General features: G+C 35.8%; 1 protein-coding gene across 6 annotated transcripts in view; it reads left to right on the top strand.

Moving 5' to 3' along the window:
* DGKH (diacylglycerol kinase eta) overlaps positions 1-27,993 on the top strand; it is a 215,747-nt gene that overhangs the window by 155,255 nt on the left and 32,499 nt on the right. For all 6 annotated transcript variants that reach the window (XM_036011323.1, XM_028526693.2, XM_036011326.1 and 3 more), the window contains 7 exons: positions 1,842-1,941; positions 5,062-5,335; positions 5,830-5,949; positions 9,766-9,891; positions 22,160-22,277; positions 23,264-23,374; positions 23,504-23,600. In XM_036011323.1, the coding sequence (XP_035867216.1) occupies positions 1,842-1,941; positions 5,062-5,335; positions 5,830-5,949; positions 9,766-9,891; positions 22,160-22,277; positions 23,264-23,374; positions 23,504-23,600 (946 nt within the window). The remainder of the gene's footprint in view (positions 1-1,841; positions 1,942-5,061; positions 5,336-5,829; positions 5,950-9,765; positions 9,892-22,159; positions 22,278-23,263; positions 23,375-23,503; positions 23,601-27,993) is intronic.

A 27,993-nucleotide genomic window follows, 5' to 3' on the forward strand; every position in this document is an offset into this window, starting at 1 on the left:
ACATTTATTATTTAAGTATGATAAAAAGTTAATTCATACATTCAGAATGTAAATATCCTGTATCTTCTGGAATATGGAACTTAATGGACCATAAGAGATCATTTCTTCTGATTCTTCCCTCAACTTATGTGGCCAGCCTTCTCCCAACACAGAATCATCCTTTGTCCTTGAGCCTCCATCTGTCTCAGCAGCCTAGCATAGCTGGGGGAAGGCACCCTTGCCACCCCGTTCATTCTGAGAGGGATGGACCAGTGGGCTCTGTTCTTAGCAATTAGTAAAATACCAGCAATGTAGCTGTCCCAGTGTTATAGCATATGCAATTTCATTAACCCAAGAGAAAATTACCTCAAGACAATGTTGTAATTATGGCAAGAGAGACTTCTACTTTGGAGTTACATAAAGAGAAGGGAATATCAGTGTCTCCTTGCCCTGGAAGTGAGATATCTTGGAGAAACTCTCAGTAAGGGCCATAGAAGAAATTCCATGATAGCTTGTTATCATTATCAATATTTCCACAATAGCTTGCTATTAATATTGCAATAAACTCCATAAAAGTATTATACATGAAAAAAGAAGACAAAACTTGCTAAGAAGCACATGAATGCATCTCCAACAAACAGTAAGCTAAACATTATCTGCAGAAATTTGAGTTTAAAAGGCCAATCAAAAAGGTTGAGGATTAGGGAACACTACATTTTGTCCAAGTAAAATCTAGAAATGGTTGATAAAAAACAATGAGCAAAACAAAACTGTTAGGAGCAGTGCCTTTATTTCCTTGATGATCAATGTGAGTGTTTGGAGAAAGAGAGTCCTATAGCTATTGAATGGCTCAATTTCATAACACTTGAGCATCCAGAAACTTAACCATTATGTTACTCACATACCAGAGAAAATTGTGTAAATTCTAGAAGAACTGCTGGAATCTGTTTTCCCCTCCTTCAAATTCCTCCATCTATACCAGTGATAAAAAGATTTTTTTCTCTTTCTATTGTATTTTTCCCATTACCATTTATCTTGTTTACACCTGTGCCACCTCCACCTGCCCCCGCAATCACCACGTTGTTGTTGTCCATATTATTTTTAAATAGTCTCATTTTGTTCTCAGAATCAGTATTAGCCTTTGCTGCAAAAAGCTGGTCATACAATACCTTTCTGCTTGTTAGTTGTTGTTTTTAATCCAACACCAGCTCCAAAAAAAGACTTGAAAAACAGATTTTCTTAGTGTTTCAGATAATTTTTTTTCTTCTAGTCTATTACAAGGAAATGAAATGTAACTTAAAGAAGTAAACCATATGCATTGGCACTAGCAAGACCTAAAATAAATTAATTGTGTGTGTTACCTTAAGGAAAGAAATGAATGAATTTATAGAAAATATAACTCAATTCAAGTGATGGGTATATTCTTAGCATAATACACAACCTGTTTTCAGGAACCATGTAAAATCCAAACACCACTAGGATGAATAGTAGAGTGACAGTGGCAACATAAGTGACAAATTTATCCTATTATGAGATTATATATAGGAGGTGATATGTTTTAAAATGGGATCTAAAAATACTCTTATCAAGATAAAATTTGAATATTTGACAAAGGCTTGTTGTTATTTTAAAATTGCTTTTATTTAAATCATGCACAGCAAGGTTTCTTCATGTATCCATCACTTAGAATGTTTTAATTTACTCTAAGATGTATCAAACAGCAGATAGAATTATGGGTTTATGTACAAATGGTCCCAATATTTCAAGAGTTTGCTTAGTTGTATTTACTTTTAATATGTTTATAAATGAGAACAAAGCAGCCTACTGACTGTACTGAATTGTACAATTTCTTTTCTTCAAAGGATACTGTGTGAAACTGTGAAGGACTTTGTTGCCAAAGTAGAGAAGGCATATGAGAAAACATTGGAAAATGCTGTTGTAGCTGATGCTGTGGCCAGTAAAGTAAGGACGCACGGTGGGGCATGGAAGAATTTCATGGACAGAGTTAACATTGAACTTGTTTTATAGCTAAAATGATTAAGTGGTTTTCCTGCCAAAACATCATAAATCAAGAGAAAAGTTGCTTTTGAAATACATGCGATGGTTTAAAAACACTCTATTTTAGGGTAACCCTTTAAGGGGTAGGAAAACTATATTGCTGAAGACCATCTGACAAACCAAATTTTATAACACAACTCCCTGTGCCAACGGATTGGCATCTGGAAGGAGAAATGTCCAATAGTCAGGTCACTGGGGGAGAATGCTGGGTGCACGGGCTTCCAGGGGAGAGCAGAAATGGAATTAGCCTTCCATTTCGAGCAGACTTTGGCCAGTCAGGTACCCTACAGTACAGTTCCTCAGATTCCCTAGACTTCACAGTCCTCAGTACCTTTCAGTGTTCTGTTTTTGCCTTTATCTTTATAAATTTCTTTCCCCTTCGAGAGTTTTCTGAGGCTAAAATGAGAGTAGTTTACTGAACCTTAAAAGCTGCTACTGGGGTTGCTCTCATGATTTCATGGCAAGGCATTTTTATAAGACTGGGCTCTCTTGGGCTTGCAAAGAAATGATCTCCCTGAAATTCATGATGTAGATGGTGGGATAATTGAGCGAAAGAAAAAAAGAATACAAACAAACATACATACATTTGAGGTTTTCAGCCTTTCTCTTGTTTTTCTGCTCTGTGGAGAGCTTCAGAAAACAGAAACCCTCTCTAGTGATAGTTTTTCTAATTGTATTTTTTTCATTACCTTTTATCCCCCTTATATCATTCTCCCCCTCCACCCCTACAATCAGCACAGCATTATCCATGTCCATGGGTCCTTTTTCCTTTTTCCTCAATCCCTCTACCCCAAACCCCCACCCCAAAGCTGTCATCCTGCTTTCTATCTATGACTCTGTCTCTGTTTTGCATGTTAGTTTAGTTTGTTCATTAGATTATACACATGAGTGAAATCATATGGTATTTATTTTTCTCTGACTGCCTTATTTCACTTAACATAATACTCTCCAAGTCTATCTATGTTGTTGCCCTTTTTATGGCTGAGTAGTATTCCATTGTATATACACATCATGGTTGTTTTATCCACTCATCTACTGATGGATGCTTGGACTCCTTCCATATTTTGGTGACTGTAAATAATGCTGCAATGGGCATAGGGGTACTTATGTTCTTCTGAATTAGTGTTTTGGGTTCCTTCAGATATATTCCCAGAAGTGGGATTGCTAGATCAAAAGGCAGATCCATTTTTTTATTTTTTGAGGTTTCTCTATACTGCTTTCCACAGTGGCTGCACCAATCTGCATTCCCACCAGTAGTACAAAAGGGTTCCCCTTTCTCTGCATCTTCACCAGCACTTATTGTTTATTGATTTATTGATGATAGCCATTCTGACAGGTGTGAAGTGATATCTCATTGTGGTTCTAATTTGCATTTCCCTGATGATTACTGATGTTGAGCATCTTTTCGTATGTTTATTCGCCATCTGTATGTCCTCTTTGGAGACGTGTCTATTCAGGTCCTTTGCCCATTTTTTAATTAGATTGTCTTATTTTTGTTGATGGGTTTTTTGTTTGTTTGTTTATTTGTTTTTGGTATTGAGTTTTGTAAGTTCTTTATAACTTTGGATATTAACCCTTTATCAAATGTATCAGGGAGCTTTTAGTTGGTTGTCTATATTGTTGATGATTTCCCTTGCTGTGCAACATTTTTTAGTTTGATGTAGTTCCATCCATTTATTGTTTCTTTTGTTTCCCTTGCCTGAGGACATATACCAGAAAAATATTGCTACAAGCAATGTCTGAGATTTTACTGCCTATGTTTTTGTCTAGGGTTTTTGTTCTTTCAGGTCTAACATTGTGTGTTGTGAAGAAGGTGGTCTAGTTTGATTTTGTTGCGTGTATCTGTCCAAATTTCCCAACATCATTTACTGAATAAACTGTTTTTAGCCCATTGAATATGCTTGCTTCCTCTGTCAAATATTTTAGTGACATTTTTTTCTTTTCACATTTTCTGCTGTAACTTTGTCTTGGGCTGTCATCAAAGACAAATAAATGGAGAATGAAAAAGTTAGAAGTTCAGTCCTAAATGTTTCTGTGCCCCCAGGAATTCAAGGAAAGCAGAAAGAAACAAGGACTGATTGCTTTTGCATTGTCCTTTTTGCTCTTCCTTTGAGCCAGTGATTCCTTAAGCACTGTTCACTCCTTTGCAAACCAAAGCTTTGAAGGTGAGCTTACCAAACCTCAATCTGCAGCTTGTAATGCTCAAGATGGTGCCATATGTTGATTACCTTAAAAAAGTATTTATACTATGTTTTGTATAATATATAGCAAATTTTGTATAATATATAAAATTTTCATGCAGTGGTCATTCTTTCTTTCTTTCTTTCTTTCTTTCTTTCTTTCTTTCTTTCTTTCTTTCTTTCTTTCTTTCTTTCTTTCTTTCTTTCTTATTTTTCGGGGTGGGGCGGGGACGGGGAGAAAGAGAGGGAGAGAAACATCAGTGTGTGTGTGGTTGCCTCTCACACAACCCCTACTGGGGACCTGGTCGGCAACCCAGGCGTGTGCCCTGACTGGGAATCAAACCAACAGCCCTTTGGTTCACAGGCCAGCACTCAGTCCATTGAGCTACACCATCCAGGGCCAATGGTCATTTTATAGTAAGGGGTTTGTTGTGTTGTTTTTCTTCCTTCCTTCCTTCCTTCCTTCCTTCCTTCCTTCCTTCCTTCCTTCCTTCCTTCCTCCCTCCCTCCCTCCCTCCCTCCCTCCCTCCTTCCCTCCCTCCCTCCCTTTCTCCCTCCCTTTCTTTTCTTTCTTTCGAAAAATAGCTATACCAAAACTAAAGGTTTTTACCCATGAATTAGGTTGAGTGGTTCTGAAGTATGAATTTCCATAAGAATTGTGTTGATTTTTTTTAATTATAAATTATTAAGTCCATGGGTATCTAAAGTAATATGTAATATCCAATTAATGGTAAACATCAATATACTGGGTTTTTCCTCTAAAATCAGAAATCATTCATTTAAATTACCCTTTTTTTTTTAATCCACTAAAAGAGATTCATTATGACCTTTTTCATTTTCTTAGTGTTCGGTCCTAAATGAGAAGCTTGACCAACTGCTCCAGGCTTTGCACACCGATTCCCAGGCCGCTCGAGTTCTCCCGGGCATTGGCTCTGTCATTGTAGAAGAAGATACTGTGGAATCTTCAAGTGAAGAATCGTTATGTGAAAGCAAGGAACAACTCTTGGATGACACTACAAAACCTTCCTCCCAGAAAGCAGTCAAACCAAAAGAGATAATGATGCGGGCAAACAGTTTAAAGAAAGCAGTGAGGCAGGTCATCGAAGAAGCAGGAAAAGGTACACATGAACAAAATTGGCTTTTGAAGAAGTTAGCGACATTCTCATTGCAAACAGTGAAATTTTTGTACTGGTCAGACTGGACACACTTAAAAAGTTTGTGTTTTTTTTTAAGACAGAATAAAAGGTAAAGCTATTAAAGTGATATATAGACTCTTAGAATTTTTATAGTAGACTAAAAGTTAATTATAACATAGATAATAAGTATCCAAAACCCTTTTTCAGGTTGTAACTTATAATTGGGCTTGTATTTCATTCTCTGAAATTTTTATATATTATTTTTTCTTCTAATAAAAATATAATTTTGACAATTTAATTTTATAATCTCTAGCACTTACAGACAATACCCCTAAGTTTATTGCCAATTAGTGTTTCTTTGTGAATATGGAATTTATTTTGATTTATGTTCCAATTTTCTGTCCCTGAGCGTATATTGATATTCGTGGATTTCATTTTTTCTTGTTTAAACATATTTATCTTCTTATTACTTAAAGTTATGGAAGACCAGACAGTTTACCCCTGTGAACCAGTTAATCAGTCATTTGATTATGATAGCACAGAAACAGATGAATCTAAAGAATCTAAAGATGATGATGCAAAAGAGTCATTAACTGGTAAGAAAACTATGATGAAATTATTTTGAAATTAAATAAAATATAATAATGCTTGTTCTTTTCAAGATGCTTATCAGTTTGGCCCTGGCTGGTGTGGCTCAGTGGATTGAGTGCCAGCCTGTGATCCAAAGGGCTGCTGGTTCGATCCAGGCAGGGCACATGCCTGTGTTCCCCATTGAGCAGCACATGAGAGGAAACACATAGTGATGTTTCCCTCCCTCTCCTTCTCTCTCCTTTACCCTCTCTCTAAAAATAAATAAATAAAATCTTTTTTAAAGTTTTATCAGTTTGAAATAAACTACTTGTATTTTTTTAATTGCTCAATTACAGTTGTCCCTATTTTTTCCCCATCACTCTCCCCTGCCCTACCAACCCCCCACCTCCCACATTCAGTTCTCCCCTCCACTCTCCCCCACCCCAGTTGTCTTTGTCCATGTGTCTTTTATACATGTTCCTTAATGACCCTTCCCCTTCTTTCCCCCATTATCCCTCCCCTTTCCCCTCTGGGTTCTGTCAGTTTGTTCTTTATTTCCATGTCTCTGGTTCTATTTTGCTCTCTTATTTCTTTTGTTCATTAGGTTTCACTTATAGATGAGATCATATGCTATTTGTCTTTCACCGCCTTGCTTATTTCACTTAGCATAATGCTTTAACAAGTCTTTTCAAAATGTAAAGCTTAGCTATTAATGAATACTTAAGGGTAACATTATTTAGACTATTGTCAAGTTCTTTCACATCTCCTTTTTATCACATAAAGTAGAGATTATCGTAGTAAACTAAGGATTGTAGGAGTAAACATGCTTAAGTGTCTCAGTTTTCCTGAAGAAACAGGGAAGAAACAAAAAACTTATATAGCCAGATTATAACCAATTTGTGCCCACATCTTCCTTTGAGAACGAAAACTGCCCCACATGCATAAAATTTAGCATTGAAATAATTTAGCAGTTCCTTGAGTTCCATTGATCAGTGTATACATGGTTGATAATCTTTATTGCTAAATTAAACTTTAAAAATCATAAGATATCTAGTTATAACCCCTTCACTACTGAAATTAATTCTACCAATAAATTAATGTGTAGTTGCTTTAAGAATGCTAACCATTTCTTCACCTTTTAAGTTTGAATTGAGAATGGACTTATACTTTTAATATATCGTATTGTATAAGGAAAAGATTAATTTAGGAGATTAAAAGCAGAAATTAAAATGTTAATGAAAATGAGAAAATAATATGAAAATAATTACATAGTACTAATGTAAAGTCAACACTTAGAGTGTTTGCAATCATTCCATTTACCTTCATTAGATATTAACTTGGGTAGATTACTACTCTGTGGCTTCCTCATCTGTAAAGTGAGGATAATAGTGTACCTGCTTCATAATATACCCACCTACTTGTGAGGGTTTGTTTAATAAGTTAATATATATAAAATGCCTAGAATAGAGACTCATGCCTAATGCTATCTGTATGAGTGTTTGATATCATTATTATTATTGCTACTACTGCCACTGGTACTGATTACATTAACTTTGAAAAAATGTCCCTTCATTGTATTTAAAACTCTAAAAAAACTTCAAATTAGACCACCTTTATAGAACTTAACATGTCTGGCATACAACCAGCACTTGGATATTCTATAACCTTAGCCCTTTTAGACTTACTGTACACCTGTTCTAGCACACAACCCAGTTCTATAACCTTAGACCTTCCTTCCTTAAATTTTCACCCAGGAAATAGTTATTACTCATGAAGTTTTATGTGTGATAATGTTACCAGTAATGACTAATGGTATTTGTATAGTGCTTTGTGGTTAGTTTAAAAGCAGTTTCACATGTTATTCCACTATACTGAGGATAACCCTGCCGTGTCACTATGCCCTTTTTCTATACCTGCTATCTTCTTTTCCATGTTATCTCTCCTAAGTTCCTCTAGCAATCTTTGACTTAATTATTTCAAACTTCTTGTTTTTCTGGTTGCACCCATCTGTTTGGTCGTTGTTTATTCTAAAATATGATTCCCATTTTGAACCAAATTCTCCATTTCTGTAGTGTAAGAGCACACTAATACACATAAACTACTCATTCTGGACATTGTTACTGTTATAAATATTACCCAAGAGTTATTTTGTTGCCTTGAAGTATTATATAATACTATATAAAACTGGACTCCTCCTTTTGTTTTAGTGCAAGTGATTTTTTTAACCTAATTTTAGTAGTTTACACTCAGCCCTGTGAACTTTGATCTTTTTGATGCAAATCTATCATTTCACCTTGTGAAAGTCTTTTGAAGCTTTATTTTAGCATGTTACATGTACTTCATCTGGAATTCTATAAGCAGGCTTTCCATGTTTCATCCATGAAAAAATGTTGACTCAAGCAAGGAAAACAATGGGGTTATTACAGTATAGTGCTTAATAATTCCCCCTAACATAATGGCTGTCTTTGGAGGATTGGTTTTTCAGCACTCACTGCTAATGGTTTTTCAGCTAGTTATCACACACCTTACTGATATTCTCATGAATTTTGACATTTCCACTGTAGTGAGCAAAGGAAACTAAAAAATTCAGTCGTAGAGCTATACATATTGATTTTGAAATAGCAGATTATGTGTCTTTAAGGATGCAGTGTTTGATCTTATTTGTTGCTGAGTAATCCAATTTAGTCAGAATCTGAAATAGAAGTGTTTATTAAATAATCCTTACTTTTTGAAGCACACTCATTGTATTACCATTATTTTTTGTAATAATGTCTGAGACGTGCAAGAACAGTTTATTTATATGACTAATGAAACTTTTGAGAAGAAGCATGAAACATTAATTTATTTACTTGCAATGAAACATCAGTCTTAGCCACTAGGATGCTCTCTGCTTTTTATCAGGGATGAATATCAAAAGGTGGTTTTTATTAGAAATTGGCCCCAGGGCCTCCATCTGTCAAAAAAAAAGTGCATCTGTTCTGTTACTTTTCTTTAGTGCAACTGGACTGTTTTTGAACAAAGAGAAGACAGTGTAAGATTAATACAGTTAATTTGTGATTAGTCCTAGAAAGAATAAAAGTAATTAAGTTTTAGAGTATTTTTAAATTGAGTTTGAGGATTACTCTTTTTTTAAACACCTGCCAGTAACTCCTAAATTAGTTATGCTTTCCATTAAAATACTCCAGTTTAGGTAGAATTAAATCTCTGTTTTTGTTGTTAACTTTGAGAGTAATTCTCTTTTGGAACAAATTTTAAAATGTATTGAGGTTTTATAAAATGTGATAGGATTGATTGGGGCAAATCATTGTTTTGAATAAATAATTGATGAAAAGTATACTGCTTTCATTTGAAAAAATACTGTTTTTCTTTCCATTTATAGAAGAAAATGTTAACTCATGTTTAACATACTAGTTCTGGAAATTCATTAAATTTGATCATTCACTCAAACATTTATGAAAAAAGGATTGCATTGATAACATAGATAATGCATTTTATTTTTTTAAAAAATCAGATTTCAGAATTTCTTTTTATCTTTACACATGAGGTGGTCACATTCTAATTATGAATATTACTGACCTTTAAGTACGGTAGACACCTCTTTTCTAGTGATCTTCATCTATTTGAAATGAGAGATCAAGTTATCCACCTGTGGCAGAGTTTCTCCATATGGTAAATCTCAAGAAAATAAAAACTAAATAGTAACATAAGAAAGCACAGTGTAATATTATTTCTACTGATGGATTTAAACATGAATTAAATTGTTTATGTCTTGAACTTCTAGGGGCTTGCTTATTTCTGTAACTATCATTTTTTTGTTTTTAATCTGGACCTTTTGCCAACAGTTAAAACTGCACCTCGGTCTCCAGATAGTCCGGCAAGTCGTTCCCAAACTGACTCTGGCCCTGGTCCAACTGTGGCAGCCAGCAAAGAAAACCTCCCTGTGCTCAATACCAGAATAATCTGCCCAGGTAATACGTATTCTGATATATTGTCTATTTGTAAATATTTCTGTGAAGGTATATAACTACTCATTTCTATGAACTACTGCAATGTGCTCTTAAAGATAAATGTCCCTTTAAGGGAATGTGCTTGATACACTTACCAACTAGAATTCAGATCCTTAAAATTTTGTGTGTATAAGAGTTGCCTAGAAAGTATTAAAATACATGTTTATGGGCTCTTCCGAGAAATATTCTTTTAGTAGTTCTAGAATACAACCCAGGAATCTGCATTTATTAAGTACCCATGATAAATGTAATCTTATACTACTTTTAAAGTATCTTCACGGCTTTCCTTTTAGTTTTTTTTTTTTTTTTTAACTAATTTTAGAGAGAGAAAGAGGAAGTTGGAGGACAGGGAGAGAGGGAGAGACATCGATACATTGATTCGTTGTTCCACTTATTTATGTAGTCATTGGATGATTTTTCTATGTGACCTGACTGAGGATTGAAGCTCAACTTTGGAATGCTAGGATGATGTTCTAGCCAACTGAGGTACTTACCTAGGGCCTCCTTTTTGTTTTAACCCACAAGTCTCTCTGCAGTTATTTTTAGACTAGAAATATTGTTTCATTTTGGAACACCTGCAAAATCTATGCCAGACCTAATAAAATGAATTGTCATTGGGATTAGGTTTGTACTAGTGGAAACCTAGTAGTTTGTGCAGCAGAAGATGGAAGAAAACATAGGTGTCCCAGAGGCCTTCTTAATTACTTGATGTTCGAATTAGTGAAAACTCTCCAGATTCATTCCAGAGTAGATTGGACCCCAAATTACACCCTGATATATAATACACCCTTGTGTCTTCTATAAGGTATTTTTAAAGGTAAATCACAATTCCATAGTAATAGTTGGAAACCTTAGTACCCTCTTTCAATAGTGGATAGAACAATAGAGATAAACAAGGAAATGGAAGACTTGAAAACACATAAAGCAAGTAGTCGTAATAGATGTTTATAGAACACTATACCCAACATCAGTAGAATACACATTCTTCTCAAGTACATAAAAAAAATATTTACTATGTATTAGGCCATAAAACAATTCTCAGTAAAATTAAAAGGATTGCAGTCATACAAGGAAATTTGGGAAATGGGGAAATTCACAATTATGTACATCAAAGAAAAAAATCACAAGAGAAATTTAAAAATACTGTGAATGAAAACAAAAAATACATCATATATCAAAACATATTTGGTGCAGCTAAAGCAGTGCTTAGAGTGAAATTTATAGCTGTAAATGCCTGTATTAAAAAAATTGGAAAGATCTCAAATACATAACACTCTAATTTGAAAAACTGGAAAAACAAGAGCAAACTAAGTACAGAGCAACAATGAGAAGGAAATCAATAAAGATTAGAGTGGAAATAAGTGAAATTGAGTAGAGAAAACAATATGGAAAACAATGAAACCACAAAAGTTGATTTGTGAACACATTAACAAAGCTGATAAGCCTTTACACTGACAAAGAAAATAGAAGATTGAAATTACTGAAATCAGGAAAATTAAAGAGAAGATATCACTATGGACCATACAAAAATAGAAAGAATTATAAGGGAAAAGCTATAAAATATTGCATATCAACAAAGTAGATCACCTAGATGAAATGGACAAACTCCTAAAAACATTCTAACTACCTAAACTGCTTCAAGAAGAAATAGAAAATCTGTCTGGATGTAAAACAAGTGGAGAGATTGAATTAGTTATCAAAAACTTTCTGTAAAGAAAAGCCCAGGAGCAAATTGTTTTCCTGCTGAAGTTTAAAGAAGAAGTAACACCAGTCCTTCATGTACTTTTTCAAAAACTATAAGAGGAAAAAACACTTTCCAACATATTCTATGAGGCAAGCATTACCCTGACACCAAAACCAGTCAAAGACATCACAAGAAACTATAAACCAATATCTTTATGAGTAACAACACAAAAATCCCCAACAAAATACTATCTAATTGAATCCAACAACTTGTAACAATTATACACCATTACCAGTATTATCCTAGTGATACAAGCTTGATTCAACATGTGAAAACCATATTAATAGAATAAATGACAAAAATCACATAATGAACTCAGGAGCATTTTTAAATATTCAGCATCCTCTGATGGTAAAAACACACAACCGGAATAGAAAGGAACTTCTTGGCTATTAAAAACCTACAGCTGGCACAACACTTAATGGTGAAAGGCTCAAAGCTTTCTAAGATCAGGAACAAGACACTTGTTACTTCTATTCAATGTTGTATTGGAATTTTTAGCTTGGAACATTAGGAAAATAGGAAGAATTAGTCATCAAAATTGGAAATGAGGAAGCAAAACTGCATGTCATTATGGTTTACATTGCATATAGAAAATCCTAAGGAATACACACAAACACACACTATTAGAGATAATAAATCACCTGGCTGGTGTGTAGCTCAGTGGATTGAGTGTGGGCTGCAAACCAAAGAGATAATAAATCAGCACAACAAGGTTGCAGGATAAAAAGATCAACATACAAATAGTCCCTGCATTTCTGTACACTAGTAATGCACAACCTGAACATGAACTTAAGAAAAATTTCATTTACAATAGCATAAAAAATAACAAAAATAAATAGGAATACATTTAACTAAGAAGATGAAAGATTTGAACACCAAAAACCACAAAACATTGCTGAAATAAAGTAAAGATCTAACTTAATGTAGAGACATCTGTGTTCATGGATTGGAAGACAGTATTATTAAGATGGCAACTTAACTCCAACTGATTACAGATTCCTCACAAATCCCTATCAAACTCCCAACTGCCTATTATGAAGAAATTGACAAACTGATCATAAGTTCACATTGAAATACAAAGGATCAAGAATAGTTAAAACAATATTATATAGGAAGAAGTTGAAGGACACACTTCCTGATTACAAAGCTACAGTGTTCAAGACTGCATAGAACTGGCTTAATAATGGTGATGTAGGTCAGTAGAAGAGAACTGGAAATCCAGAACTACTACATTTATAGTTAATTGATTTTCAACAAATGTGATAAGACAGCTATTCAATGGGGAAAGAATAGTCTTTTTAACCACTGGTACTGGGACAACTAGATATAAACAAAAATTAAGTTGGACTGTTCCTTCACATCATACATAAAAATGTAAGAGCTATACCTATAAAACCATAGAAGGAAAATGTAGATGTAAATGCTTATAACCTTGGAGTAGCCATTGGCTTCTTAGATATGACACCAAAAGCATAAGCAACACAAGAATATATAAATTGGACTTCACCAAAATTAAAAACATTTCTGATTTAAAGGGCACCAGGAAGAAAGTGAGATGACAGTCTACAGGATGGGAGAGGGTATTTGAAAATAACATATCTGATAAGGGAATATATACAGAACTCAAAATTCCAAAATAAAAGGACAGACGTACCAATTTAAAAATGGGCAAAGGATCTGCGTAGTCATTTTACCAAAAGAGATTTTTTAAAAGGCCAATAAGCCTGTGAAAAGATGATCACATCATTAGTTATCAGGGAAATGCAAATCAAAACCATAGTGAACAACCAAGACTACTCTACTTCACAAGGATCTTATTGAAAATGGAAGGCTAAATAAGGAGTTTCCCACACACAAAAAAGGCTAAAAGAATATATCTCCACCAAACCAGCATTGCAAGACATGCTAAAGGGACTGCTTTAAGAAAATGGGGCTTCCAGCAAGATGGAGGCATAGATGGAGGCACTGTACCTCCACGCACAACCAAGATTAGAACAACAACAATTTAGAGGCAGAATAACACCCAGAACTGACAGAGAATTTATCTGAATGGAAGTCAGACAGCCAAGAAGTTGAAGTAGACCCATTCATCCAGACCAGTAGGAGGGGTGGAGAAGAGCAGCCAGGTGCCGGTCGCGGCCCGCAGAGAACAGGGAGAACTGGGCGCATAAGGCAACTGGGAGCGCTTAAGGCACCTGGGGCGCACAAGATCGCAGCGGGTGAACTCTGAGTACGCAAGCAGCAGCGGCAGACCCAGTGAGGCGGCAATTGTGGACCAAGGCAGAGCGCACAGCCGAGGATCCCAGGGAGGGGACTGGGGTCCCGGAGAGTGGAGCTGCCGCCATTGTTACCCCCGCCCCCACCCCCACATACAACATCACAATCTAGCCACTGGGGTGCCCAGCCCCAGTGAACACCTAAGGCGACCTGACCAAAAAAAAAAAAAAGAGAGAGAGAGAGAGAGACATGTCTCAAACAGAAGAACAGATCAACGCCCCAGGACTCATCCTTTTGAGCGACCAAGAGATGGCCAATCTATCAGATGCACAGTTCAAAACACTGGTGATCAGGAAGCTCACAGAATTGGTTGATTTGGGCGCAAATTAGGTTACCATAAAAGAGATGCAGGTTATCATAAAAGGTTACCATAAAAGAGATGAAGGAAGATGCATGAAGAAACAATAGTGAAAGGAAGGAAACTGGGACTCAAAACAATAGAGTGGACCAGAAAGAAGAAAAAAACAACCAAACAGGAAAGAATGGAGAAAGAAGAATTCAAAAAAACAAGGAGAAGCTTAGGAACCTCCAGGACATCTTTCAATGTTCCAACATCTGAATTATAGGGGTACCAGAAGGGGAAGAGGAAAAGCAACAGATTGAGCACATATTTGAACAAATAATAAAGGAGACCTTCCCCATTCTGGCAAAGGAAATAGACTTCCAAGAAATCCAGGAAGCTCAGAGAGCCCCAAAGAAGTTGGACCCAAGAAGAAACACACCAACACAGATCATAATTACATTAGCCGAGGTAAAAATGAAGGAGAGAATGCTAGAAGCAGCAAGAGATAAGGGGACAGTTACCTACAAAGGAGTTCCCATCAGACTGTCAGCTGATTTCTCAAAAGAGACCTTGCAGGCAAGAAGGGGCTGGAAAGAAGTATTCCAAGTCATGAAAGCCAAGGACCTATATCTCAGATTACTCTATCCAGCAAAGCTTTCATTTAGAATGGAAGGACAGATAAAGTGCTTCTCAGATAAGGTCAAGTTAAAGGAGTTCATCATCACCAAGCCCTTATTTTATGAAATGTTAAAGGGACTTATCTAAGAAAAAGAAGATAAGAAACATGTATAGTCAAATGACAGCAAACTCACAATTATTAACAACCACACCTAAAGCAAAACCAAAAGAAACTAAGCAAACAACTAGAACAGGAACAGAACCACAGAAATGGAGATCACATGGAGGGTTAGCAACAGGAGAGTGGGAGGAGGAGAGAGGGGGAACAGGTACAGAGAATAAGTAGCATAGATTGTAGGTTGAAAATAGATAGGGGGAGGGTAAGAATAGTATGGGAAATGTAGAAGCTAAAGAAGTTATAAGTATGACACATGGGTATGACTAAAGTGGGGATATGGGTGGGAGAAGGCTGTACAGGGTACGGGGGAGTGAAGGGGAAAATGGGACAACCAATAAAATATATTTAAAAAGAAAAGAAAAAAAAATGAAAAAGAAATAGACTGGGGATGAGAACACAGGTACAAAGAGACAAAATGGCAATGAGTAAGTACCTATCAATAATAACCTTAAATGTAAATGGATTAAATGCTCCAATCAAAAAAAAAAAACACAGGGCAGCTGAGTAAATTAGAAAACATGACTCACACATATGCCACCTACAAGAGACCCACCTCTGAACAAAAGATCTACAAAGACTAAAAGTGAAGGGATGGAAAAACTTACACCAAGCAAGTGGAGATGGGGAGAAAAAAAAAAGCCAGAGTAGCAATACTTATATCATGCAAAATAAAATTCAAAACAAAGAGCATAAAAAGAGACAAACAAGGTCACTACATACTACTTAAAAGAACGGTCCACAAGAAGATACAACCCTTGTAAACATATATGCATCCAACACAGGAGCACTCAAATATATAGGGAAAATCTTGGAGGACTTCAAAAAAGATATCAGCAGCAACACACTCACCGTAGGGGATTTTAATACCCCACTGTCAACAATCAACAGATCTTTCAAGCAAAGAATCAATAAGGATATTGTGGCATTGAACAACACTCTAGAACAAATAGACTTAATTGATGTGTACAGAACCTTTGCCCTTAAAGAAGCAAAATATGTATTCTTTGCAAATGTACATGGAACATTTTTAAAGATAGACCACATTGTAGGACACCAGATAAGCCTCAACAAATTCAAGAAAATTGAAATCATATCGAGCATCTTCTTGGATCATAATGGCTTGAAACCAACCTCAAGGAGAAAAACTCAAAAACATTCAAATACATGAAGACTGAATAACATGTTATTAAATAACGAGTGGATTAACAATGAGATCAAGGAAGAAATCAGACATTATGTGGGAGAAAAAGAAAAACACTCGGGTCTAAAACCTGTGGGGTACTGCAAAGGCAGTCTTGAGAGGAAAGTTCATAGCGATACAGGCCTACCTAAAATGTATAGAAACATTTCAAATAAACACCCTGACCCTACATTTATAAGAACTGGAAGAACATCAACCAGCAGAGCCCAGAGCAAGTAGAAGGAAGGAGGTAATGGAGGTCAGAGCAGAATGAAATGACAATAGAGATTAAAAGAGCAATTCAAAGTATTGATAAATCCAGGAGCTTATTCTTTGAAAAGATAAATAAAATTGACAACCCTTTAACCAGACTCATTAAGAAGAGAGAGGAGCTAACCTGGCTGGTGTGGCTCAGTGAATTGGGCGTGGGCCTGGGAACCAGGGGATCACTGGTTTGATTCCCAGTCAGAGCACATGCCTGGGTTGCAGGGCACATTCCTGGTGGGGGGCACACAGGAAGCAACCACACACTGTTGTTTCTCTTCCTCTACTTCTTTTTCCCTTTCTCTCTCCCTAAAAATAAATAAAATCTAAAAAAAAAAAGGAAGAGAGAGGACCCAAGTAAATAAAATAAGAAACAGAAGAGAAGTTACAACTGATACCACAGGAATCCAAAGGATTGTAAAAAATTAATATGAACAATACATGCCAATAAATTGGACAACCTGGGTGAGATGGAGAAGTTACTAGAGACATACAATCTTCTAAAACTGAATGAAGAAGAAGCAGAAAGCCCGAATACACCTATAACAACTAGTGAAATTAAAGTAGTAATGGAAAAACTCCTGGCACAAAAAAGCCCTGGACTGGATGGTTTCAAAGATGGGTTTTACCTATGAAGCATTTAAAGAAGAACTAACGCCTGTCCTTTTTTAACTATTCCAAAAAATTCAAGAAGAGGGAAGACTACCAAACTCTTTTTATGAGGCCTGTATTATCCTAATTCCAAAACCAGGTAAAGACGCAAGAAAGGAAGAAAACTACAGGCCAGTATCACTGATGAACATAGACAATAAAATCCTTAACAAAATATTGGCAAACAGGATCCAGCAATACATTAAAATGATGATACAAGTGGGATTCATCCCAGGGATTCAAGGATGGTACAATATTCACAAATCAATAAACGTGATATACCACATAATCAAAAGGAAAGACAAAAATCATTGATTATATCAATAGGTGCTGAAAAAGCATTTGATAAAGTATATCACCAACTTATGATAAAAATATTCCGTAAAGTAGGAATAGAGGGAGCATACCTCAACATAATAAAAACCATGTATGAGAAACCTACAGCCAGCATCATACTCAATGGGCAAAAACTAAAAGCTTTCCCTCTAAGATCAGGAACAAGATAAGGGTGTCCACTTTCACCACTTTTATTCAACATAGTATTCGAAGTTATAGCCACAGCAATCTGACAAAAAAAGGCATCCAAATTGTAAAGGAGGAAGTAACATTGTCATTGTCTACAGATGACATTATAGTGTATGTAGAAAACCCTCTGGTCTCCACCAAAAAAAAACTACTTGGCCTGCCCTGACTGGTGTGGCTCAGTGGATTGAGTGCTGGCCTGAGAACAAAAGGGTCACCGGTTCAATCCCCAGTCAGGGCACATGCCTGGGTTTCAGGCCAGGTCTCCAGTTGGGGGTGTACGAGAGGCAAGCACACATTGATGTTTCTCTCCCTCTCTTCCTCTCTCTCTCTAAAAAATAAATAAATAAATAAATAAATAAATAAAATTGCTATGCACACACACAAAAAAACAACCCTATTTGACTTAATAAGTGAATTTGGCAAACAGCAGGATACAAAGTCAATATTCAGAAATTGGAGGTGTTTTTGTACACCAACAATGAAATATTAGAATCAGAAACTAGGGAAAAAATCCCATTTACTATAGTAACAAGAAAAATAAAGTACCTAGAAATAAACTTAACCAAAGAGGTAAAAGATCTGTACTTGAAAATTACAGAGCACTGAAGAAAGAAATTAAGGAAGATACAAATAAATGGAAGCATATACTGTGTTCATGGGTTGGAAGAATTAACATCATTAAAATATATATACTACCCAAAGCAATCTGTAGATTCAATGCAATCCCATTAAAATACCAATGACATATTTCCCAGACTTAGAACAAATGTTTCAAAAATGTATATGTACCCAAAAACAACTCCACATAGTTTCAGCAATCTTGAGAAAGAAGAACAATGTAGGAGAGATCACAATACCTATGTCAAATTATATTATAAGGCGACTGTAATCAAAACAATCTGGTACTGTCTTAAGAACTGACACATAAATCCATGGAACAGAATAGAGAGCCTAGAAATAAATTCAAGTCTCTATGGTCAATTAATATTTGACAAAGGGGACGGACATAGAATGGAGTAAAAATAGCCTCTTTAGTAAATGTTGTCAGGAGATCTGGAGAGGTATGTGGAGAAAAATGAATGTAGACCACTAATTTACACCATACAGCAGAATAATCTCAAGATGGATAAAAGTCTAAATATCAGTTGTGACACCATAAAAGTCGTAGAGGAAAACATAGGCAGTAAAGTCTTAGATATCCCACGCTGCAAAATTTGGCTGATGTATCTCCTAGGGCAAGGGAAATAAAAGACTAATAAACAAGTGGGACTACATCAAATTATAAAGCTTCTGTACAGCTAAAGAAACCATTATCAAACTGAAAAGGGAACCTACTGTATGGCAAAACATTTGCTGCCAGTGATACTTCAGACAAGGGTTCGGTCTCGAAAATATATGAAGAACTCATTTCTCTCAACACCAGGAAGACAACCCAATTAAAAATGGGCAAAGGACCTGAATAGACACTTCTTTGAGGAGGACATATAGAGGGCCCAGAAACATATGAAATGATGGTCAGCATCACTAGCCATCAGAGAGAAGAAAATTAAAATCACAATGAGCTACCACCTCACACTGGTCAGAATGGCCATCATTAACAAATCAACAAACAAATGCTGGCGAGGATATGGAGAAAAGGGAACTCTAGTGCACTGTTGGTGGAAATACAGACTGGTGCAGTCACTGTGGAAAACAGTAAGTAGTTTCCTCATAAAACTAAAGATGGAACTTCCTTTTGACCCAGCGCTGGTATTATACCCTAAGAATCCTGAAACGCCCATTCAAAAGAATATATACACCCCTATGTTCATAGCACCATTATTTATAATAATAGCCAAGTGCTGGAAACAGACTAAGTGCCCATTGTAAATGAGTGAATCAAAAAACTGGTACATTTACACAATGGAATGCTACACAACAGAAAGAAAGAAGGAGCTCCCACCCTTTGTGACAGCATGGATGGATCTGGAGAGCATTATGCTAAGTGTAATAAGCCAGGTGGTGAAAAACAAATACCATATGATCTCACCTATAAGTGGAAACTAATCAACAAAACAAGCAAGCAAAATATAACCAGGACATTGAAATAAAGAACAAACTGACAGTAACCAGAAGGCAGTGGAAGGGGATAATAGTGGGGAAAGGAGGAAGCGGTGTCAAGGAACACGTATAAGGGACACATGGACAAATCCAAAGGTGGGTAGGATCAAGGGTGGGAGGTGGGGGGGCAGTGGCAGGGGTGAAAATGGAGACAGCTGTACTTGAACAACAATAAAAAAATAGAAGAATATTGATCATGGATCAACCAAAAAAAGTGAAAGTAAATTTTAAAAAACCCACAGTGAAATATTGCTACCCCTACCACTAGGATGACTATGATCAGAAAGACAGAAAATAACATAATACTAGCTAAGACATAGAGAAACTGGAACTGTCATTGTCACTGCTTAGAATATAAAATGGTGAAGCCATTTTGAAAAAACCTGGCTGCCCTTCAAAGAGTTAAACAGAATTAATATATAACCTAGAAATTCAAATACTAGGCATGTATCTATAAGAATTGAGAAGATATGTCTGTACAAACACTTTTCACAACTATTTATAACAAGGTTATTTACAAAGCCAAAAAAGTGGAAAAAAAAAAGTATCCATCAACTGAAATGGAGAAAGATTATAGTATGTGCATACAGTGGAATACTACTCAGCAATTAAAAAGAATGAAGATTTAATACATACTATAACATGATGACCCTTGAAAACATTATACCATGTGAAAGTAGCTTAACATAGAAAGTCACATATTTCTTGATTCCATTTATATGAAATGTCCAGAATAGCCAATCCACTGAGACTGAAAGTGTTTTAGTAGACCCTTTCCAGGGTCTGTGGGTAGGGAAGAATAGCAATGACTGCTAATATGTATGTATTTTCTTTTGAGAGTAATAAAAAAAGTTGTAGGATTAAATGGTTGCTATCATTGCACAACTTCTTGTATATACTACAGACAACTGAATTACACTCTTTTAAAGGGTGAATGTGATGGTATGTGAATTATACTTCAATGAAAATATTAAAACAAAAAAGATAAATCCAGAACATGCTTGATTCTGGAAAGACCCCTATGTCTAGAGGTCATAGAGATTCAATTCTGGAACATCGGGGTGACCTTTCTGGGTTGAAGCTGTAAATATGGCTAACCTTAAAACATTTTAGAAAATATTATACTTTTCTATGGGACAGTTGGGTATAGCTCTTCACCTGTCCAAACTGTTCTTTCCTCTCATCAGAATGTTTGCTTTGTTCTTTTGTTTACTTACTTAAACATAAGGGCAGTTGGTATAGTAAAGTATACTATTGCATGTTCGACTATGAAATTAAATGGTGAAATAAAATTCATCTTGATGTTTGATAGTAGCTAAACTTTAATAGGTAAAACAATAATAATATAAGAAGAGCACATGGCACATGTTGGGAAAGAAATGTTTGCTTAAGAAAGGTCTTTTTTTTTTCCTAATTCTCTAATGTTCTCCAATTGCCTGACATAGTTTTGTTTACTAGTTTTCCTTTTGTTTCTTCCCTTAAATGCCTGTTACATTGTCTTCTTTCCAGACTTTGTGCTTCTGGCTTAATACTGGATTGAATAGATGATAAGATTTATTTACTTGTGCAAACCATAACTACTTAGTAGAAATAATGTTAAGATAAATTTGGTTTTGCATATTTAGAGGGAAGATAAATGCTTCATTTCTTAATGTTTAAAACTGTATTCTTCTAAAAATATAAATACACATCCTGGCTGGGTGTCTTAGTTGGTTAGAGCATTAGCCTGATACACAAAAGTTGCAGGTTTGATCCCCAGTCACGGCACATACAGGAGTCAACTGATGAATGCATAAATAAGTGGAACAACAAATCGATAATTGGTGTTTCTATCCTTTCTCTCTCCCCCTCTGTCTCTCTAAAATCAATCAATAGGAATTTTTTAATTAAAAATATTAATACCTGCATTTAATATTGTACCACTTATCATTGACACCAACTTATGTTTTTACTTTAGTACATTTGTTAACATTTTAAACACTATTATTATCTATGCTTTGAGAGTATGGAAGTGGTAACTCCATGATATTTTGGGTAATTCAGCCTTTATTATAAATTTCTAACAGTCTTGGTACTTTATTTGTTATAACAAAGGAAGTAATATTTGTTGAAGTTATAGAATTATCAGGATGGTAAATGAGAAACTGCCACAGAGACTCCTATTGAGGTGCTCATCTGTTTCTTCTTTTTTTATTGCAATGTATATATCCTAAGAAGCATTAAAAGCCTTGTACTTACCAATGTAATAAATCTTATTTTTTATTAATGAGAGGAGCAGGCACAGAAAAACCATGTTTTGGGAACAAGGTGTTAGAGATTAGGCCTGAAAATAATGGACTAGGTTTCTTTCTGTCTTTGTTTTCTTAATGTGTGACCCTATATATATATTTATTTTTCCCTGTACAGGCTTAAGAGCAGGACTAGCTGCCTCAATTGCTGGGAGTTCTATTATCAACAAAATGTTACTAGCAAATATCGATCCTTTTGGTGCAACGCCATTTATTGACCCAGATCCAGATTCATTGTAAGCAAATACTTTCACAGAAATTTTGTTTTGGCTTTTCTTGTTGCTGTTTTATAGTAATGGTAACATTTTAAATGTATTACAATAAATATGTTTCCATGTACAAAAAGAATCATCAGAAAATTTCAAAAGTTAATGATGAACACATTGATCTGTGTGAAATACAGTGGCTTTCATGCTGTGTTCCTGAAATAGGTCCCTCCTAGCCCATTGTCTCCAATAACAAGCTGTGGCAAAGTGAGACACCATCCACTCACTTTTCTCTGAAATGTTTTTTCATTGACTCCTTCATATTCGTATTTATGCGTTTCCCTTCACCTCCTTTCTTCTTGGTCTTGCCAGATCTGTCACCTTTCCACATCCAGCTTCTGGGTTTACTTATTTCAGAAAGCTTTTGGCCCACATTGATTTCTTCCCTTCTTAGACTCCTAAAAGTCTTTTTGGCAGTTCAGTATATGCTTCCTTTTACTTTCATATTTGATTTTGCCTTTATTATATCTAATTTTTCTAATGACAGTCCTAAACTGTAGTACCATATTTAAACTCGCCACTTTCCAAAGCACATAGAAAAAGGGAATAGATCTAGTAGTTTCTTGGTTAGCACATATATGTCCATTGATGAGAGAAGTGGAGTAAACTTTTTAATGATGAAAGAGGAGGAGTATTGGCACCTGACTGCAAGCCCCTCCCAGTTGTGTATATAGTGGAGCGGGGGCTCTTTTAGGAGGCAGAACTAAGATTTTGTTATGAATACTACAGAAGCATTATCATGACTCTTCACTTTGTCCTGTCCACCGTTCCTTTATATGTTTACCAACATTTACAGCCATACACTGGGGTCATGCATATTATATGTAAATAGGAAGTGATTTCTGCTTAGCTTTATTCTCAGGAATGGAATCTTTAATGGTTTTAAGTGCTGTACATAAATTATAATTGTTATGAACCTGAAATTGACTTTCATATACTTTTTCTTATTATCATAGAGATGGATATTCAGAAAAATGTGTCATGAACAATTACTTTGGGATTGGATTAGATGCAAAAATTTCATTAGAATTTAATAATAAGAGAGAAGAACATCCTGAAAAATGCAGGTAATTTTGGTAATAGTAATAATATTACTGCATAAAGGCAATTTTATTTATTATCTCTTCTGCTTGCTCTGCCTTTAAAGATTAAATAAATAATAGTTACTGAAATTGCCTGCCAATGTTTATTATCAGGAGCCGAACTAAAAACTTGATGTGGTATGGAGTCCTTGGAACCCGGGAATTACTGCAAAGATCCTATAAGAATTTAGAACAGAGGGTTCAACTTGAGGTAAGTTCATTTTGCAGTAAAGACATTTCAAGTTATCTTTCTTAGGAAATGGATTGTATTTGTGGAGCTCATTTGGCCTAATTCCTCTTGATTAGCATTTAAACACTCAAGGGGGGGAAAATGGAAATAGTAATCAACCTTCTACTAAAGAAAGTATAGACGCTGGATGTGAGTGATGTGCTCAATTATCATATTCATTAGCTTCTGTAATTTGGTGCTACTGTGGAGTCAGGGGACCCTGTGAGAAGGTGATGTGGTGGGAGTATAGTTATAGGATAGCATTTTTAATAGATTTCCTTATTTAAATATCCAAATGCTGACCCAGTTCTATAATGCCTGAAGTTTCACAAACCCCTGAAAACAACATTAGTCATAAATAGAATCTTTTGATTTAAATACATTTTTGTTCCAATTATTTCTAACTAGTTAGTAACAGAAAAAGATACTTTGAGTATTTAAGGTTTTTTAGTATTTTTTTACTAATTTAAAAAGGAAATTAAGGAAAGCAAAAATGATTTAAATCTCCAATAACAAGAAAAAGAAGGTTGGGGATATGGCTCTGAAAAGTCTGCTAATTTCTATGACTTTGATTTTCTTTTATCCTTGTTCCAGGGCTCACTGTACCGATAGGCATTTCTTTCCTATCTTGTATCTTTTTTATTACCAGATATTTCTAATTAAAGTATATACTACACACTGAAAAGTGAGCAAATCTTACATCTACAGCTCACTGAATTAAACAGAGCATTACTATTGGTGTTTTCTTAACTCTGGAATGTGGACTAACAGGTACCTGGCTCAATCCTTATGAACTAAATGTTCTAGTAAAGATAAACATCTTATACCTCCCATTCTAGAGCACCGACTACTTGATCAGCTATCTTGATTCATCAATGTTTGTAAAGTTAAGATAAATGTTAACTTGCTGAAAAGGTACAGAATCAGGAAAGTTCATAGTTACAAAATGCTGTTCTTGAAAAAAGAAGGCTGGATCTTTTTGTTTCTGGGAAGCTCTTTATCTGTCTGTCATTCGATTCTAAATGAGAGCTACGCTGGTTGGTTGTAGGTCCTTGCTTTTCATCACTTTGAACATTTTTTGCCAGTCCCTTCGAGCCTGCAAAGTTTCTTTTGAGAACTTAGCTGACAATCTTAGGGGAGCTCCCTTGTAGGTAACTAAATTGCTTTTCTCTTGCTGTTTTTAAGATTCTCTCTTTGTCTGTAACCTTTGGCATTTTAATTATAACGTGTCTTGGTTGGGCCTCTTTGGGTTCATCTTGTTTGGTATTCTGTGTGCTTCCTGGACTTCTATGTCTATTTCCTTCACCACATTAGGGAAGTTTTCTTTCATTATTTTTTCAAATAGAATTCCAATTTCTTGCTCTCTCTCTCCTCCTTCCAGCACACCCATGATGTGAATATTGGTATGCCTGAAGTTGTCCTAGAGGCTCCTTGCACTATACTCATGTTTTTTTAAATTATATTTTATTGATTATGCTATTACAGTTGTCTCAATATACCCACCTTGCCTCCCTCCCTCCTGTACTCCCTAATCTATCAGGCAATCCCCTCACCATTGTGCAGGTCCATGGGTCATACATACAAATTCTTTGGCTAGTCCATTTACTAATCTGTACTTTATGTACCCGTGGCTATTCTGTAACTACCTCTTTGTAGTTCTTAATCCCTTCACCTCTTCACCCATTCCCCTACACCCTTCTCCCATCTGACAACCATCAAAACACTCCCCATATCCATGATTCTGTCTGTGTTGTTCTTGCTTGCTTAGTTTGTTTTTTAGATTCAGTTATTGGTAGATAATGTATTTATTTCCGTCCCTTTAACAGTTCATATAATAATGGCTTAGTGATGATGAACTCCTTTAGTTTTTTCTTGTCTGGGAAGCTCTTTATCTGCCCTTTGATTCTAAGTGATAGCTATGCTGGGTAAAGCAATCTTGACTATAGTTTCCTGCTTTTCATGACTTTGAATATTTCTTGTCAATTTCTTCTAGCCTGCAAAGTTTCTTTTGAGAAATTAGCTGACAATCTTATGTAAACCCCACTATAGGTAATTAACTGCTTTTCTCTTGCTGCTTTTAAGATTCTGTCTTTATCTTTAACCTTTGGCACTTAATTATGATGTGTCTTGGAGTGAGTCTCTTTGCATCCATCTTGTTTGGCACTCCATGTGCTTCCTGGACTTGTATGTCTATTTCCTTCACCAGATTAGGAAAGTCGATTTCCTGTAAATTGTTCTTTATTTTAATTAGTGTCTTCTTCATTTCTGGCTGGTTCTTTTTTATGGTTTCCATGCCATTTCTGTGATGTTGAAGTTCTCACTAAGTTCACTGAGCATCCTTATAAACCAGTGTTTTGAACTCTGCATCTAGAAGTTTGCTTGTCTCTGTATTTTTTTTCTTTTTTTGTTCTTTTTCTGGAGTTTTGTTCTGTGCTTTCTTTTGACCATGTTTCTTTGTTTCCTCATTTTGGCAGCCTCCCTGTGTTTATTTCTATGTATTAGGTAGAGCTACCGCATCTCCCAGACTTGGTAGAATGGCCTAATGTAGTAGGTGTCCTGCAGGGTCTAGTGGCACAGCCTCCTCTATTACCCATGCTGGGTACTCAGGGTGTGCCCACTGTGTGGGCTCTGTACACCCTCCTGTTGCAGTTGAGCCTTGATTGCTCTTGGCACATCCAGGATCAGCTACTGCCAGTGTTATATTTGTGGTCACATAACATAAGCTACAAAGTGATCTGCAGATAGGTGCTACTTGTACTGGGCTTGGAGGTGCCCACGCAAGGCCAAGCTGTGGCCTGAGGCTGGCGACTGCAAGTACCAGGCCTGGGACAACTGAGTGAGGGATATGGGGCTTGCTGAAGCCAGATGCTCCTTGTTTGACATAATTAAGGAAAAGCTGAAACATGAGCCAAGAAGTCATTCATATGGAAAAGACACTGGAAACAGGTTGGGTGGAGTGAACAGTGTGAGCCAGGTTGATGGAGTCTCAGATATGGCACCTGCCTGCTAGTTCTTTGGTTCTGTGCAGCGAACGCTGAGAAGAGGAACAGTGGCCTCTGCTGGCACTTCTGTCTAGGAGAAAGCTATCCCCCAGGCCTCACTCTGATGCCAAACAGTTCATTTTCTCTCCGTATGCCTCTGATGCCTTTCAATCTGCTTCCCTTACAGTGGAGCTCAGAGGGAGTAAATTTGTTCATGGGCCCTTTAAGAGGAACTTCCAGGCAGTCCAGCCGTTTCTGTCTTCCACAGTCTCAATCCTTGCTAGGTTTTTACAGCTAGAAGTTACGGAGATTCTTCTTTCTGGCACTAGAATGGGGGGCTTGGTGTAGGGCTTCACTCCTTAGATATACATCCTGATTTTTATCTGCCACATGTGGGTGTAGAGCCTGTCCATTCTGCATCTCCACCCCTCCTACCAGTCAAGGTGCAGTTTCTTCATTAATTATGTAGTTGTAGGACTTCTGTTCAGCTCAGTTTGTCACAGTTCTGAATGATGGTTGTTCTATAATTTAGTTGTAATTTCATTGGGGCTGTGTGAGGACATGAGCTGTATTTACCTATGCCACCTTTTGAACTCAAAATATTGTTTTGAATGTAATAGATAAAATACATAGACATAGAAAAGAAACCAATAATACTGAAATAATTTACAAAGTATTTTTAAACTATTAGAGAGTATGTTAAATCAAGCAATTTAAATAGAAATTTCTTCTAAAGATGTTCATTTTATTCATATCATGCTTCCAATTAAAGTGTATTCATTTATAAATATTTTTATTTTCATTTATACATAGGACTTCTGAATTTTTAAAGTTCTGAACTTTTAATTTTTTTAATATAATCCCATATCTAAGAGATCATATGCTATTTGTCTTACTCTGACTCATTCACATAGCATAAGGCCCTCAAAGAATTTTTTGTCATTAATGGTTGAATAATATTCTATAACATATATACACAACATTTTCTTTATCCATTTATTCATCAATAGACACTTAGGGTTTTTTATATCTTGACTGTTGTAAATAATACTGTGATGAACATGGGGATGTATATATTTTTTCAAAAGAGTGTTTTAATTTTCTTCAGATAAATTCCAGAAGTGGAATTGCTGGATCATATGATAGTTTTATTTTTAATTTTGGGGGGGAACCTCCATACTATTTATCTTGTTGGCTGCACCAATTTACATTCCCACCATCAGTGCACAAGGGTCTCTTTTCTCCACATTCTCACCAACACTATTTCTCATCTTTTTGATAATAGCCATTTTAACAGGTGTGAAGTAAATTTGCAGTTCTCTGATGATTAATGCTATAGAGAGGCTTTTTATGTACATGTTGGCCATCTTTATGTCTTCTAGGAAAAATGTCTG

Source organism: Phyllostomus discolor, chromosome 11 (assembly GCF_004126475.2).
Source record: "Phyllostomus discolor isolate MPI-MPIP mPhyDis1 chromosome 11, mPhyDis1.pri.v3, whole genome shotgun sequence".
NCBI lineage: Eukaryota > Metazoa > Chordata > Mammalia > Chiroptera > Phyllostomidae > Phyllostomus > Phyllostomus discolor.